Raw genomic sequence first — 17,725 nt, forward strand, 5'->3', positions numbered from 1 at the left:
CAGGGGCTTAGTCAATTAATAGTTTATTTAATGAGAAGAGCATTCATCCTTAAGACTGTGGCCTTCATATTTTTGTATCCCAGACCAATTAGAGACTTAATAAAATTTATGATCTTTCTCCCTTTTAAAACACAAATATACATATAATCATTCACATTGGCATCATGTTTTAGGGACTCTTGGAGTTCTAATGTACCCTCCAGAATTTAAGGACCCAAGGATTCAGAATAAAAGCCTATGATAAAAATGGGTAGCTGGTCATCTGGATCAATAGCAAAGATGTTTGAGAGGGTGAAGAACTGGGAATATTAGAGAAGACATCTTATATGACCAAGAAGGCTCTTGAGAATAGCTACCATTTGCTGAATTCTGGCTAGATGCTAGACACTGTGTTAACTTTTAAACATGTTTAGTCTTTATCATCATTCTCCAAGAAGAAAAAAAAAAAAGAAGGAAGGAAGGAAAGGAAGGAAGGAAGGAAGGAAGGAAGGAAGGAAGGAAGGAAGAAGGAAGGAAGGAAGGAAGGAGGAAGGAGGAAGGAAGGAAGGAAGGAAGGAAGGAAGGAAGGAGAAAGAAAGAAAGAAAGAAGAAGAAAGAAAGAAAGAAAGAAAGAAAGAAAGAAAGAAAGAAAGAAAGAAAGAAAGAAAGAAAGAAAGAAAGAAAGAAAGAAAGAAAGAAAGAAGAAGAAAGGAAAAGAAGAAAGAAAGAAAGAAAGAAGGAAGGAAGAAGGAAGGAAGGAAGAAAGGAAGAAAGAAAAGGAAAAGAAAAAAAAATGTGCACAGGGAAGTTAAGAAACTTGCCCTAGACTGCATGATTTCTAAGAGGTGGAGCCTGAATTCCAACCAAAGGTCAGTCCTATTACAATGGGACATAGGATCTCACAGAATCTAAGTCTGATTTGCAAATGTGTTGTTCTCAGGTTAAGGACCCTTTAGAAGTTAATGCTGTTATCCTCTCAGTAAGTGCTGAGTAAGATTTTGTGTCTTAACCAATGACAACCAACAACTAATTAATTGAGAACCAACATATCTAAGCAAAAATTATTGAAGAGACAACTAGATTCCAGGTTTGAATATGGCAACTACTTTATTATTTTCAAATGCAAACTCTTTGCATTTAGTTTGCTATTTTACAATTTTACAAACTAGGTATAAAAGACCATAAATAAATGACATAAGTTATGTGTACCTAAGTTTTATGAAGGGAAGAAAATACCTTGACAAATTAAAACAAAATAGAAATTCTATGTCTAACTCAATAGATTGCTCAAATTTTGGAACATGTATGAACCAAGCAATGTTTTGTTAATTTATTTTTCAATATGAACTAAATTATAATATGCCTTATACATTCTAATTTTAACCACAGTCCTTGCATATTCCAACATACTTGGAGTGATAAAAAAAAATAAATACACTCTTCAGTGTGTATCAATGCTTGATGTTGTTTGGAGAATGTTAAATAAGTGAAATATTGCTTCTAGAACTTTGCTTTACTGGTCAGAATTTAAGTTTCTTCAGACAAATATTGAGGCTATAAGCGTGTATGGATTAATATACATATCTTTCACAGATTGAATACAAGAGCTCTCAAAACACACACACCAGCAGTGTAGTGAGCACAGCCTTTCTTTAAAATAACTTTTTTAAAACACACCAGAACATTTTATTCATAAAATTGTTAAAAAATAATTTGGGGCCAGTGGACACATGGTGAAGCTACTTGATTTGGTGCAGGAGATCAGCTTAATGCTTCCTAATGGTAGATCTGAGCTCACTAGGTCAGCACTAATTCATAGGGCTAGCTTCCTAGCCCCTAAAGCTGGCCTCCTGCTCTTACCTCTGGGGAAAGGTGACTTGCTCAGAGATTCAACATCATTTCTTTATACATATTTTTCAGGCATTAATGCATAGGCACATCCCTTTAAAAATATATTAAGGTCCCCAAAAAGGGGTGAATTAACTTTGTCACTCTGGCATAGTTCTGAGAATACAATGCCATACACCCTGTCAGAATGCAATAAATATTTGATGATTTCTTTTTTTTACTTATTCAACAATATAGGGTTCAGAATCTTTTGTTTCCCATTTTTCCCTGATTCGATGTTATAGCTTATATTATATAAATGGCCACAGTTTCTGCAACCATAGCTTAAATAAGCAAGGCAGCCACTCATTTATGAAACATGGCAGTATGTTGGCTGGAGTTTGGTATACATATCATATCAAAACAGAATCTTCGCACAGTGGACATCAGATTCTACTGTAGAAGGCTGATGCACTTTTGTGGGCCATAGGAGTTAGCTCTATATTAATAATTGTAGAACTTTCCATGTAATTGGGAACCTGAAATTGCTTGAGGCCATTTAATCCCATTTATGCTAACCTCAAGAGTCACCGGCATACATTTTTCTGTGACATTGGGAGACAAAGTATTAATCCAGGACACATCATTTCAAAGCTGACACACATGTCTATGTTCATCTCCAAAAGTATATGAATTGCATATATTTGTTCGCATTCATCAAGTTCATTTATGCAGGAAAACAAAGGCTGCTTGTATTCCATTTGGGGTTACCAGACAAATTTCATCCCCTTCTCTCTCTCTCTCCATCAAGCAACTGGTGATTCAGATGAGGAGTTCAATCAGAATTCGTGACTTCGATGATGGATTGTCACTTGAATGTGTTTATATTTGTATTCTAAGATTACTCCACCACTAAGGTAAAAATGTTCTGCCCAAAGCTGTATAATTACTTATTAAGGTTAGTGTGGCAGCTATAAAATACAACATAAATACAGACATTTAACTTTTCTGGGTTTCCTTCTACGGGAATGGGCATGATCTCTAGTCCACTATCTTGTGTGGCTCTTCATCTCAGAACTGTGGAAAACCAGAGCTCTTCAGGTGTAGCATTCCACAACATTCACAGGCAGTTCTAAGCATGAGGTTACACACACACACACACACACACACACACACACGCATCCAAATACATTCACACCTATCTACACACATTAAAACAGATAGTCCGCTCATATTTAGTCTAGGAAAAAATATATTTATATCACTGCAATGGCACACCCTGGGTAAAATGTTACTTCAGCAATGCATATCATAAGCAGTTCATGGGAACTGGCTTTGTGTTGTGTGGTGGCACCTGACCTGGTGTCCATAATAAAACCTGTTGCCTTTGGTCACTTGCTGCCACACCAATGCAGCAGTGACGTACAGCAATGAGATATGGAAATAGATATAAATAAAACCACAAGGAGTTTGGGAACAAGGGTTCTGCAGAGCTGGTGCTTTGAGACAGTACATTCCTCAGTGCAACTGGAGAACAGATGCCGAACCGTGAATGTTTGCTGCTTCTTTCACTGGAAAGGGGATTTGAAAGTTATAGATTTATTCATTTCAGGTATTGGGTGCTGTTTCATCAGTGTCTTTGCTCCAGAACTGGCGTAGTAGAAGCAGAAGAAAGACATTTCTAAGGAACCAAGAAGGGTGTGTTCTGTTTTCTTCTGTGGCTTTGTAATCAACAGGAAGGGCTGTGAGGCCAAGATAGCAGAATCCACTCCCTGTAAAAAAAATAATAATAATAACAAGACTTTAGAGAAAGTTGTCAGCCAGCCAGTTGTCAACCACTATTGTAAGAAAGAATGTAGGTATATGGGAGTTGGTAGGGCTCAGTAAATAGTCCAGGAGGGAGATCATGAAATCTTATTTCTACTTCTGAAAAAATGGCAACTATGACAACCAAAAAGTATGTGCACTTGCAGCTTAATTATAACTACTTGGAGGAAGATACAGTTCTTATTCCTATTACATTGATAAGGACATTATTACAAAGAAAGGCTACACTACCTTCTCATAATTATAAATGCTGAAGTGGCAACACTGGGAAAAGAAGCCCACACATTCTATGTCTTTAGCAGTGTGTGAACAATCCCTCTTTGAAATGACTTGTATGGGTCAGTACTGCAAGATGACAAGGACTAAGTGTTGGTGAAGGATATGAAAGGCAAACTGCAGTACTGTAAAAACCTGGATACTGGCATCTAGTCTTTTCAAAGTGGGAAACTATGTCTTAGGAACATAATTATTTGGAAATATGTCAATCTGTCAGTAGTCAACAATACAATTGAAAAAAATGGAAACTCAGAAGCTATTTTCTTGTCTTTGCAACAAGTGACTGTCAAAATAGCTTCTTGGACTATATCTCCTACCCCAGTGTCCATGCTTGACAGTTGGCCTCAAGTATAGAGCAAAAATTAAGGCCAGCCAGGACCGGTTTGGCTCAGTGGATAGAGCGTCGGCCTGCGGACTGAAAGGTCCCGGGTTCGATTTCGGTCAAGGGCATGTACCTTGGTTGCGGGCACATTCCCAGTGGGGGGGGTGCAAGAGGCAGCTGGTCGATGTTTCTCTCTCATCGACATTTCTAACTCTCAATTCCTCCCTGTGTAAAATCAATAAAATATAAAAAAATATATAAAAATTAAGGCCAAAATCTATCTTTATAGACAAATTTGCTTATTTTATTAAACCATTGATTTATTTGCTTGTGTATGTATATATTTTTTATTTTGTGAAGGAGATAAATAAAATTTAGTTTCTTTGAAGTATTGTAGATGACCATTATTTAAACTTGTAGGAAATACTTGAGTCTGTTTTGAAAGAGAGAAATAAAGTTTTCTTATAAAATAGTATAGAAATTACTTCTTAAGCAATTAAAAACTATAAATGTGGGAAAGGGTATAATTTCCAAGGTCTTTAAGAAGCCATTTGTCAACATCATTTTGACAGTTATGAAAAAAAAAAAAAAAGAAAGAAAGAGGACCAGATCTGTTTTTCCCTACTGTTTCTTCTCTGAAAAATTAGTAAATCTATCAAATGTATCTTTGCAACCTGAATGTGAAGGGATTTCATCAGGCAGGCATGCATTTATGTGAAAGAAAAGGAGAACATGAATCTGATCTTAAGGCTGATGCAGTACAACCCACACCATATGGATATGCAGACATTTTGAAGAGGATGATATTTTGCTAATAGAAATTCCATTCTTAGGAGAAAGTGTAGTTCCCAAAACACATGTCTCCTTTCAGTTTGCCAACCCCTTCTTCTCAACACCTAGATATAAATATGTATTATATAAATATATTCGTAATATTAAGTGGGCTATTTGGGGACACTGTGTGTGTGAAAAGGATTGGATGTTTGAAGTGAGAAGTGTGGGAAGGTGAGGGCTCATGTCTACTTGATGCCAGAAAGAGTGCAGAAAAATAAACCTTTTCTCCTTTGAATTCAGGCAACTCCTTTGTCAAAGGGAATTGCTAGAACAGTGACTAGACAAAGCATGTGGCCCATGTGGGATCTTTGGTAAAAAATGTGACTTTCATTGTGACTAAATAAACAAAGCACTGTTCCTTTGAGTCAGTCATGAAGACATCAAAGTGCCATTAGTATCCAGTTCCTTTCATCACAAAGGAGTCTTACTTGTGCATTTCACTCTTTCAATTATAAAAAAACAAATGCCATGAATTTCTAAGGCTAAATAACACTGGAATAATTTATAGGTCTACCACTTTTTGTATAGATATACATTTACCCACAAACACTATAGAACCGTATAAAGTGAAGAAGCTTCATCTGCTTGGCTCCCTACCACTGAACTTCATTTCACTCCACTCTGATATGTCACAATGAAACATTTGGATTCACAGTGAAAGATGGATGAATAACAATTGGTACACTTCTCTTATGTGAAGTTCAGTGTGTCCCGCGTAAGAATATTTCATATACACTTACAATAGCTCATGTTAGAAAAGGAGTTATTATTAAAGTATAATTATCTGTAATTTACAGGTGGAGGAATTGAGTTAGAAAGAAATGTGGAGTGCATTTCCCAGACTCAACATCTCAGTTGGCTTTAGAACCCATAGCTGTCTGCATGCCAGAGTCTGGCTCCACACCCAAGGAAACAATGCAACCTTTCTATTGTGCTCACATTGCTCTTTCTAAAATGTGTAACTCTGTGGAAGTCCTGGCATTAACACTCTTATTGCTACTGGATATGATTTTAGACACTTGGAAAGTCCGTTGGCTATTCTATTGGCCTGAATTCTAAATCCTTCACATATCAAAATTAAGATTCAGAAGGCAACCTTTGAATGAAAGTCTCATAGACCTTTCTTTCAATCCCTGCCCAATGATTTTATTTAAAGAGATACCTACTGAAGAAGGTATCTCTTTAAATGACAGCAGCATGGAATATATTAGAATTGACATTCTCTCCTTTAAAATGTTCCACTTTGAATATGTTCAATGTTTAGAAAAATATTTCAGGTCTTAAGTTCTTAAATTTAAGAAAACAAAATGTTTTAATTATTCAATATATGCAAGATAATGTTCTCTTCCTCTCTCTCTGGTCTATTTTTTGTTGTTGTTGTTATCCTCACCCAAGAATATTTTTTCATTGATTTTTAGGGAGAGTGGAAGAGAGAGAGAAAGACAGAGAAACATCAATGTGAGAGAAACACATCAATTAGTTGCCTCCTGCAAAAGCCCCAACCAAGGCCAAGGCTGTTGGGGAGGAGCCTCCAACCAAGGTATCGTGCCCTTGACCAGAATCAAATCCGGGACCGGCGGATGCTCTATCCACTTAGTCAAACTGGCCAGGGCAAAGTAATATTCTCTTTTTATTTATATTAATAAGATAATGCCATAATGCTGTCTTATTTGAATCAGTCTGCAACGGTTTCTCTCTATATATAAAAATCTAAGTGACCTTCTGACCGTTCAGCCAGTAGCTATTATGTGCAATGACCACCAGGGGGTAGACACTCTGACCAGTAGAGGAGGAAGCCTGATTCCTCTAGGAATTGGCCATGGGTTAGGTTGCTGCTGGGACACTGTCGGCCCTGAATCTGCTTCATCCGCACCCTAGACCCAGAGATCAGTTTCGGCCCAATCCCCACAGGCCAAGACGAGGGACCCCACCAGTACACAAATCAGACCTCTAGTTGAATATAAAATACTCAACAGCTTTGCTGACACACACACACACACACACACACACACACACACACACACACACTTTTTGAAAAGCAAACAAACCCCAATCTGCATCATCTACATTTGTCAACTTTTAACATGACTATCCAGAACTCCCAGACTTTAGCAAAAGTGGTGATGAAATAAAAATTGTTGAAGCAGTTTAAACAACAAATTTCATAATTTTTTTCTGAACCAAAAAGCTTTTATAACACATGTTGCAAAAGGTTTTGTACTAAACTGTCATGATTTGACAGCATCAAATTTAACATTCTTTGCTCTATAAGAAATAGCTTTCAGGATAAAACTAAGGAGAGGGAAATAAGCTATTAAAATTAGCCAAGCTGTTGTTTAATAGTGATAACAATGGAAGTAAAAAACAAGTTAAAATTTGTCTAGTGAAAAAAAAGTTAGGCTGTTGGCCTCTAGGAATGAAGAAAGTAATTTATTTTACATGTTTCAAGAAGAAAATTTTAGTATTAAAATAGAAGCTTCTTACACATTTTTTATTAGGTTACTTTCTGATAATAAGGAACTCAAGGTGAGTTCCAAGTCTCACCACTGACATCTAGGTTCATCTTCCCTGGCTACTCTTTTTGATAAAAGAACTATGAGCAGGACATAAAAATAAGACTAATGAAAAAGATTCTCAACTGAAGCAAACTCTCTAAAGCACATGTGTCAAACACAAGGCCCGCGGGCCAAATCCGTCCCGCCAGGCCTTGCAATGTGGCCCACACCGCGCTGTCATCACTGCACTCCGCTGCGTTTCCATCACAATGACAGTTTATGACTGTTCAGTAAACCATTCGGCCCGTGATTTAGGCTGGATTTTAGATTTTGGCCCCTTCTCTGATTGAGTTCGACACCCCTACTCTAAAGAGTGGAGCATGTGCAAGACCCAACAAGGTTTGAGCTTACTGCTTGGTACCCAAAAGTTCAATAAATTCACTAGACAGCCAGAGGAACCCTGTATAAGAGAAAGCCCAGCAGTACGGGTCCATCCTCTTGTACCTGATCATATATGGCTCTTATTTCACTGCTTCCTGGAAGAACAATAGGGAAGCCATATTCGTTTTGGTCTTCTCTCCCATTGTGAAGAGAGGATTGGAATATTGAAAGAACCACAAACTACCTGATAGAACTGAAAACTTATTTTCTGCTCAGTGTTTCTTTCAAATAGGATTAAGTTTCAAAAAACAATGTTTTCATTGGAGAAGAATTTACTACTTTTTTTCATTTTGTTTTTGCCTTACCTTGGAGATTGGGATTCACTTCTTTAAAGAAGGGAAGTGTGAAAATTCCCTATTCAAGATTGTCACGGTCCACTATCCGTAAGGTCGTTACGGTAAGTTTGTAGAGTCCCAAAATACGACTATAGGGCACAGCCTCAGGCCCAAAGAAACAGACGTCGTTTGTCCAGTCAGGGATGTAGGGTGCTTGGAGTTTATTATTATTTTTCTTAAATCCACTTTCCTTTTCCTTTTCATCCCCTCATGGCATCACAACCCACCAGGTGGCCTGAGCTTTGAGAACACCACTGATGAACCACCCGGTTTTCATCTGTGTTCTTCCCTCTGCCATGAACCAAGCCTTCGTAGCTACAAGTGAGTCCTTCAGCAATGTTCCTGGGCATGGCCTTCATTCCAGTGAAAGAAAGAGGACTGTCATTTATGCCACAAACAAAATACTACAGTTGTAATTCCAAATGGAGAAAGGATCAGGATGCCCAGTGTCTGGCAGCAGGTACAGCATCAAAACTCAGAAGCGGAGTCCTATTTGCACAGGTACATGTATCTTACAAACTGGCGATGGACCCAGTACTTCTGAGAAACAGTTTGTTCCAGGTCGAATTCAAGTGACACTGGTCATTTCTGGAAGCCCCGTTTTCCAGCATTCTGTACACCAAGCAACACTGCAGATAGGTTTTTTTTGTTTTTGTATTTTTTTAATTTCAGAGGGCGAAGACGGAGTAAAAAAAGTGCAGTTCTTCAATTAAAGTGCATGGATGAGGTAAACTAATTTCAAGAGTTTTGAGTTTATTCAGTACTGGCTCAGACGGGAACCATCCTGCCGTGTATCTGCTGCATTTGGGTTCGCATCGCCTGGACGCTGTTCAAAATCTTATTCTGGTGGGTGACAGCTGTGATGCCGATTCGTGCCAGGTCGCTGTATGGAGATAGAGGGGGTGGGAGGTGGGGAGAAAACAGAGGGAGAGTAATGTTATGAGGGACTGAGAACCTCTCTTTTGGGCTTCATGCAGACACACATCTGAATCAGCCACAATCCATACAGCACAACAAGGCAGGTGTATTAAGATGTTTAATTAAGCAATTTAATGCAACAATGTAGGTGCTTTATAAAGGCTGTGTAAAATTAAGACTCAACTCAATCAAAATGAAAGGCATTCCAGTTTTGTGTGTGTGCGTGTTTTAAATGGGTAGGATGATTATGCAGCTCAAAGCAAAAAACAGGAAAATACTATTAAATCTAGATTTACCCTTTTGTGTTACATCGCTGAGTACTTACTCCTGGTTCATGTGCACCACAGCCTCTAGTGTGGTATAACCAGCAGCCGTGAAATTATCCTTATACCGGTCCATTTTAATGGCCTGCAGCCAGTCGCCCACCGAAACCACAGCGGAGAATTCAGGGGAGCTTGGATCCAACAAGGCAGTGTTGGGTCTGGAGATGGAACAAGATATTGTAGACAGAGCTATCAGCGAGACAGCAAGACTCAGAAGTCAAACTGCCTGAGACAGACAAGAGGAACTGAAACCCCAAGAGTAACCTAACCCTCACCAAATGCCACTGTGATTATTTTTGCTCCCGATTTCACAAAGCTTCTAAAAAAAAAGTATCAATCGCCCTATTTGTTCTTAATTTCATGGCCCACATTTGTTTCATGTGAACCTCTTAGTGCATTAATAATCATAGCAGTTGTTTTGTGTTTTTGTGTTTTGTTTTGTTTTAACACCCTAGCCTGGGGTAAAGATTCGGGGAGCCCTTGTGGCTGAAATTGATTGTCTTTGCAGAAAGAGTCCAGTTCCTGCCAGCACTGAATATTATAGACTTGAGTGCAGCAACTATGGAAACCCTAGTGAAGTATGAGTAAGGAAAACTGAGCTTCAATCTGCCAGACTTGATGGAAGGAGAAAGCAGCAAGAGTTCAAGTCTAACGTGCTTTGAGCCAGGTTTGCAGGCAGTCTCGGTAGATTCGAAAAAAAATTGGGACAGCAGGGAGTTAATCCCCTTTAATCAACCCATGCCTGACCAGCACGCGTGCCAAGACTGGAAGGAAGAATGGCCACTTTGATCACTGTTTAGCCTGTGGAATGTGCTTCTGTATTCCCTTGCAGGGGCTCCTAAATAATCATTTCCACAAAAAATATGAGTACATTTTATTAACTTAGTTATTAGTTAACACATTTCTCAGGCCAGGTGTTTGATATGAGGTCATTGTTAAAAACAACTATAGTTCAAGGCAGGAATTTTGCCAATCTTCATAGTCCTGATAATATAATAAATCACCTATTAATGGAAAGTATTTAGTAATAGACTTGCAGTTATCTTTATCATCAAAATATGTAATAAACACAAGGTAGACCTCCACAGGGTATTCTATACCACCTTTACTATACTTACCTCTATAGCAACACTGCTACTTAAGTTTTATTTTCTTAAAGTTCATTTTCTCTAGAAACTATGGAATGAATTTGACCTTAACAATTTGACATGACTTTCATTCTGAGACTATGTTGTTTGAATACAAGTGTTTAAATCAGAAGTATATCATCATGACTGAATTTTCACTCAAAAAGATTCTTTTCTTGTAAAAACAAAATTAAGTCAAAATAATGCCTTGATTCATTTTCTACATAGCAGACTTAATTGAGTTCCATTTTTTATTTTAATTTTACCAGTTAATTTTATTTGCATTACTTCTTTTTTATGAAAATATTTTAACAAAGACTTGTTTTATCAACTAGTTCTGAGCCCAGATATTAGCTTGTCTTTGTGACCTTTCTTTTGTGCCCATTGTTTCAACTATATCCATTTTTATAAGTAAAATTCTACATTTTTAAAAAATATATTTTATTGATTTTGTACAGAGAGGAAGGGAGAGAGATAGAGAGTTAGAAACATCAATGGGAGAGAGTCATTGATCAGCTGCCTCTTGCACAACCCCTACAGGGGATATGCCCACAACCGAGGTACATGCCCTTGACCGGAATCGAACCTGGGACCCTTCAGTCCCCAAGCCGACGCTCTATCCATTGAGCCAAACCAGTTTCAGCAAATTCTACATATTTTTATGGCAAGAATAATCAAGCTTTAATTATTCCCCCAATTTCGAGTCAATAACAAATATTAACACTCAGAATTTTTATACATAAGTGTTGAATGTTTACCAATTTAAATATTTATATCAAACAAGAAGCAACAGTATGCATTTGCTTCTAACTTTACACCAAGAACGTTAAAAGACAATGTGTAAACTCTAGGCGCTTGAGAAGGTCAAAATGACCTTAGAATGAAAATAGCCTCACTTGCCAAAACGGGTTTGGCTCAGTAGTAGAGCGTCCCTCTGCGGACTGAAGGATCACTGGTTCGATTCCAGTCAAGGGCATGTACCTTGGTTGCGGGCACATCCCCAGTAGGGGGTGTGCAAGAGGCAGCTGGTCGATGTTTCTCTCTCATCAACGTTTCTAGCTCTCTATCTCTCTCCCTCTCTGTAAAATATCTATATCTATATCTATATCTATATCTATATCTATATCTATATCTATATCTATATCTATATCTATCTATATCTATATCTATATCTATATCTATATCTATATCTATATCTATATATAAATATATCCTCACTCCATATCAGTACACTCCAACAGATATTCTTAAGCATGTTCTGGAAGTCTCTATGCTCTCTGTGGGGAACACCATGACATTTGCCTAATTTTATGCTCAGTAACATCTCATGTTATACTACACCCCATTATCAGCAAGTGGTGATAAGCATCAAAGCTATTCAAGTACCATCAGTGGAAAAAAAATTAGCACCCTAGAAAAGTGTATTCAATAACTCATTTTTTCCTGAACTTTGGTGCTAAGCGCACATTATGGAATATCAATAGTTATCAGGAGAAGTTCCAAGCACTGGCCTCAGCACTCTCAGACATAACACATGGGCTCTGGAGATGGAGATGTAAAAGCTGAGGTTAATGTAGAAAGAGGAGAAGCCAGCTACACGGAAACCTGGCTTTAGAGCCATCTGTTTTCACCCTCTTGGTGAACAGAAGAACAGAAACTAGCCCAGAAATGTTAGATTTGTTTTAGGTCACATAGCTACCAATTGGCAGGAGGAAGATGTGAATTCAGCTGGATGTTTTTGCAAAAGAGCTTGACCACTGAGCTCTTTGCATAGTGGCCAAGGCTAAAGGATCTGAAAGCCTGAAAGAGAACGGAAGGCACCTCTGCTGTTCGCTCCAAATTATTTTTTTTCATGCATTTTAATAATAAGTGTAGTCCTTTTTGTCTGCAACATTTAAGCTAGGGTTTCAGGAGAAAAACTAGAGAACATCATAATGCTGGCCAAGACAGGAAGGGCTTGCATATCTGGAGAAAATGCTCTCCTGTTTTTAATCTGGGGTCATGGTGAAAGAGATACTTTTGAGAAATTCAGACTTGGAAATGAATAGGTGCCTCAACTCATGCATGCCTGAATAATTTGGTCTTATTGTGCCTGTCTCTTAAACCATTTAACTGATAAAGATGGTCTATACCTTTTTCAAGAGAGCTGATAACTAGGTATCCTGAACTGTAAGCCAGTAAAGCTCAACCCAATGGGGAAAAAAAAAAAAAATTATCATTGAACTATAGAACTTGCAGTATCTTTATCTTCTTTCTGGACTGATACACTTCAATTGCCTCTTCCCAATGAAATAACTATCTCTTTTACAGGTGGTACAATTCCTGGTCTGCATGCTTTGTAACTTGACCAGTTTCTTTCTTGGTCCTGTATCCTACTACTTTTGAAAGACTTATAAAGGAAAAACTCTAAGAACTGAAACCTAAGGCATCTCTTGTGACAATTAACACTTTATCAGTCAACTTAAAATTGCAATGCACAGAGAGCTGTCCTCTAATTCTAACTTTTTACAAACACAATATTCCTGTCCCTTTTCAAAATATGGCATCCAGCAACCTGAATGTCTTCTAAAAGTACATTTCATCCCTCTTTCAAAATGTCCATGTCCAGCATCATAAAAGAAGAACTTTAGTAATTTTGCTGTTGCTGTGTTGTTGTTTTTAATTTATTTTTCTAACTATTCCTTGAGGCCTGACAGATATTTGGCTCTTCAAACTGGTGAAGTGAACTACCATAAATACCTCACTAATTGAGAAAGAAACCACCCAAGTTGCAGAGAGCTATGAAGTGACCTCTTACTAAGAGGCAGGAATTAACGTGAGTCACCACTTGCCTGCCATCTCTAATGTATTCTTTCATACATCACTATTAAGTAAGCATGGCTCACCTGGAGCTCTCTGTTCCCGTCCTCTTCAAGCTGCTAGGGTTGCGGATGAGTTTGTCCAACATGTTGACAATCTGCCCAAATTTAGGCCTGTCACTCCTCTCCTTCTGCCAGCAGTCTAGCATCAGCTGGTGGAGTGAGATGGGGCAGTCCATTGGAGGGGGTAGCCGATAGCCTTCCTCAATGGCTTTAATCACCTATTGAAGAAACCAGGATGATATATTAAGCTGCCAGGCGAGCTGTTCACTGCTCACCCTCCTGATAGGCAAGTTCCCTGTACATTAAGCTGCCAGCAAGCTTGAGCATGGGAACACCTCCAATTCCTTCACGGAAGCCAAGCTGGACCTGCCTATTGCTGGCAACAGGGTAGGCAAGCCTGCTGTGACTATGAGGTGTTCTCAAAGGGCAGGCCAAGCCAACCTGAAGCTCTCAAGTGAAGATGCAGCAATGTTCCAGTGATTATAATCCAATTAGATCTGTAAATGGTGTTGGTCTGACCCTTAGAAATCACAGGGCAATGACTTTCTCCACTCTGCTTCCAAGCGTCTGCAAAATACTCTCAGGAAAAAGAGACCCTAACCTTGTTGTGAAAGGCCTTTCTTAGGAAGTATTAATAGCTGCCTTCAAAATGCAAGTCCTTTTATATCATTTTAAGCCCGTATCTTCTTACTCAGACAGCTAATGGGTCAAAACCAGAGACCACCTCCCTGACCTCCCAATCCAGAAGACACTGCCAACCTCTGAAATAGCACACTTCTCGATCTTTCTAGATGCCCAGCCTTTTCTGCTTTTGGAAGACCAAAATACACCATCATGTCAATTCTGTACCTCTTTCTTCATCTTACTTGGCTGTCATTTGACGCTGTCAAAGGTGTAGTGTGTGTGTGTGTGTGTGTGTGTGTGTGTGTGTGTGTGTGTGTATATATATATATATATATTAAATGTCAGCAAAAACATTTTTTCATCTTTTTTGAGGGCATTTCTATGTTAAAGGAGTCACTAGCACATGTAAGGGGAAAAAATTAAAATGTAGATGATACTTGTCTTACTACCCAGACAGGTCTCGCTGTCTAGTGAGACATAAATAAATCATTCAACAGTCTTTTTTCTAATTCTAATTTTCCTAATCTGTTTTCACAGGTATTACTTATTTTTCTTATTGACTTTTCTCTAAACCCCCCTTCTTCATGGCATAAATCCCAGTAATGCAATACAGCATGACTCATGCCAAATTTAAAGAGGGGAATTACTTCATAATTTCTTGGCGACTCATAAACTTTGTTTATGGGCATCCTATGAGATTCTGGAGGTGCTTTTGCCTGTTAGGGGATTTTTTTAAAGTTTTATTTGTTTCAAATCAATCTTTCCACTCCAGCCCCTCTCCCACCAAAGCAATAGCTGCTAAGGAAACAACCAGTGACTGTAGTCATCTCAATGACCACACTGCATCCACCCTGCGGTAGATCTATTTACTGCTGAACAATAAGCCTTCAAAATAACATGGTCACTTCAGTTGGGTCCAGTTTCTACATACCGATATGACTTCTTATCTTTTTCACCAGCACACTGTTTCAATCATCTGGTGATTTGTTAAACTCTGGGATCCCCCCCCCCCCCCATGTATTTTAGACAACATCCATCCTGGTTGTATTATAGTATTTATTTAGTTCTCCTAAAGTAGATTTCTATATGCTACCTTACTGAACATTATTCTACTTATTTCCAGTGATCACACTAGGTCAGCTTGATTCTCTCACTTTCTTTTATCTTTCCAGGAGCATGGTGTTGACTCTGATTTGAGGAAAACATTTTATATTGAACTGATGACAACGCAAGCAACATTGGGCTAATGCCAGGATAACACAATTTCTTATAATCCCTCAGACTGTTTAATACTCCTTCATTAGCTCCCTATCCACTGCCAGCTTGCAAGATGACTTGTGGGTTAGCAAAGCATATTTTCTCAGTTTACTGCTGAATGTTTTGGAGGGCAGAGGATTAAAACCAACAAAAATCTTGATAAGTTTGACATATTTTCAACAGCTACTTTGACTCATTCACCATATGCCAAATTCTACTCATAAAAGTAATTTTCCAGTTACATTTCCTATTGATCCCTGTTCTACACAGAATCCAACACCAACTCAAATACACATGAGTACTAGATCAATGTTATTTGCAGAGAGAAACAACTTCAGATGATTTTTCAGGGATAAAACCAGACAACTAAAATTTTAAAACAGCCAAAATTATTTTAATACTAGAGGCCTGATGCACAAAATTTGTGCAAGGGGCTCAGTCCTCGAAGTTCCAGCTGCCTTGGTCCTTGCAATCCTGGCTGCCTAAGTGCTTGCAGCCCTGGCTTCATCAGGAAGGTCATCTGGACAGTCTTTCTGCTGTTTGGTCTAATTAGCATATTAGGTCTTTATTATATAGGATAATATAGAAACCATCAAAACTACAGATTCTAAAAGTACTTAGAGCAGGGAAACTAACAACATTGATAATCTGCTGTTATGAGCATTTGGCCATGACTCTCAATTGAAAAAAGGGGGAACGTTTAAGTATAAAATAATTAAATAAGTAAATATACACATCACTTGCTCACTTAGGTTGTTTGTCCTTGTACCTCTAAAAATCTCTAACCCCAAACTAAATGTTGCCACAGAAAAGGTACTTAAAGGTATATACATAGCATAATCACATCAATAGATTGTATACCCTTCACCTCTACAGCCTTTTCCAGCTTGAAATTATCAGTTATGCTAGCTGCTGACTTTTCTCCCATCTGCTACCAACCTTCCTTTACAATTTACAGATAATCCAATGTCAACACGACCATTCCTCTTAATCTGGTTAGAGAATTCATTTTGTCCCACTAGACATGGAGTTCATTAGCTTCTCTATTGCACTGAACATCCTTTTATTGATAAGGCAACAGCATCCTGCTTCTTAAGTACAACTAGTTCTTCATTGAATTGTCAAGGCTGCAAAAGTCCCTGTGTTTCAGGACACAGCAGATGGTCAGGTAACATTCCACCTCAGAGAGAATTTTTTTAAAAGATGACTTTTCCTAAAATATAATTTCTATTGATATTGACTACCTTGCATCTATAAACTCTGTGCTAATATTTTAGCTCACATATTAAAATATTTCTTAAAGTTCAAAGACTGTTCATTTTATTATGATCTGATTTTCAACCCCAGAACTAAAACCTTTCCAGCATTAGCAAATACGTGTTCTGGGAACCCACTGCTAAAGGGTTTTTTCTTTCTTTTTTTGGTCCTTTCTCACTGGAGATGTTTGTAATTAAATTCTATTACTCTGGAATCTTATTAGTGTCATTATTGAATGCTTTACTAAAATTGCAGGCATTGTGGATACTCCCTTACGAAGTAGTCCAGATGGTACATTTAAAGGGATGTGCATAATTTACAAAGGGTCATTTAGTGAAGCTTTATTTTAGAGTCCTCAAAGGGCAAGCTCTAATTACAACTTTGTCAGCTTTAAAATATTCACTAGTTTTCTCGCAATAAACCTTTCATGTCAATTTGATCACATGTGAAATGTGTGTTTTTCATACATCTTTGCATTTTCTTCAAATTCAAAGTTTAATTTTGTTTCAGTTTGAATTTGGAAGTTATCCAAGTTCAAATACTGCTCCATGTCATGACTCTATGCATCTATCTAAATCTATCTATCTGATCCATCTCCCAAACGATAACACTTAGGGCTATGGTAATTTTGGTCCTTGAAATCTACCACCATAAGGTTTAACTATATTACTAGACACATTTGTATTAAGAATCCTGAGTTTAATGTATCATTTCAAGCTCAACACGCACTCCATCATACACTAATGCAAAACTTCCTGAATCTCAATGCTAAGGCATATATTTCAGAACATAAAGACTCACATCTTGATTGGACATATCCCAATAGGGTCTCTCTCCATACGACATCACTTCCCACATAACGATTCCGTAGCTCCATACATCACTTGCTGATGTGAATTTACGATAGGCAATTGCTTCTGGCGCAGTCCACCGGATAGGAATCTTGCCACCCTATGAACATTTGAGCCATAAGTTATTCCCAAAGTACATTACTGAGGTGCCATTTGTGATTCTGAATGTCT

At 38.1% G+C, this 17,725-nt stretch overlaps 1 protein-coding gene across 1 annotated transcript in view; it reads right to left on the reverse strand.

Moving 5' to 3' along the window:
- Positions 1-1,060: 1,060 nt before the first annotated feature.
- EPHA4 (EPH receptor A4) overlaps positions 1,061-17,725 on the reverse strand; it is a 135,038-nt gene continuing 118,373 nt past the window's right edge. The window contains 5 exon segments of the mRNA XM_045575716.1: positions 1,061-3,578; positions 8,307-9,219; positions 9,580-9,735; positions 13,590-13,783; positions 17,505-17,654. Of these exon segments, the coding sequence (XP_045431672.1) occupies positions 9,105-9,219; positions 9,580-9,735; positions 13,590-13,783; positions 17,505-17,654 (615 nt within the window). The 3' untranslated portion in view covers positions 1,061-3,578; positions 8,307-9,104.

Source organism: Pipistrellus kuhlii, unplaced genomic scaffold (assembly GCF_014108245.1).
Source record: "Pipistrellus kuhlii isolate mPipKuh1 unplaced genomic scaffold, mPipKuh1.p scaffold_m20_p_7, whole genome shotgun sequence".
In the NCBI taxonomy this organism is placed as follows: domain Eukaryota; kingdom Metazoa; phylum Chordata; class Mammalia; order Chiroptera; family Vespertilionidae; genus Pipistrellus; species Pipistrellus kuhlii.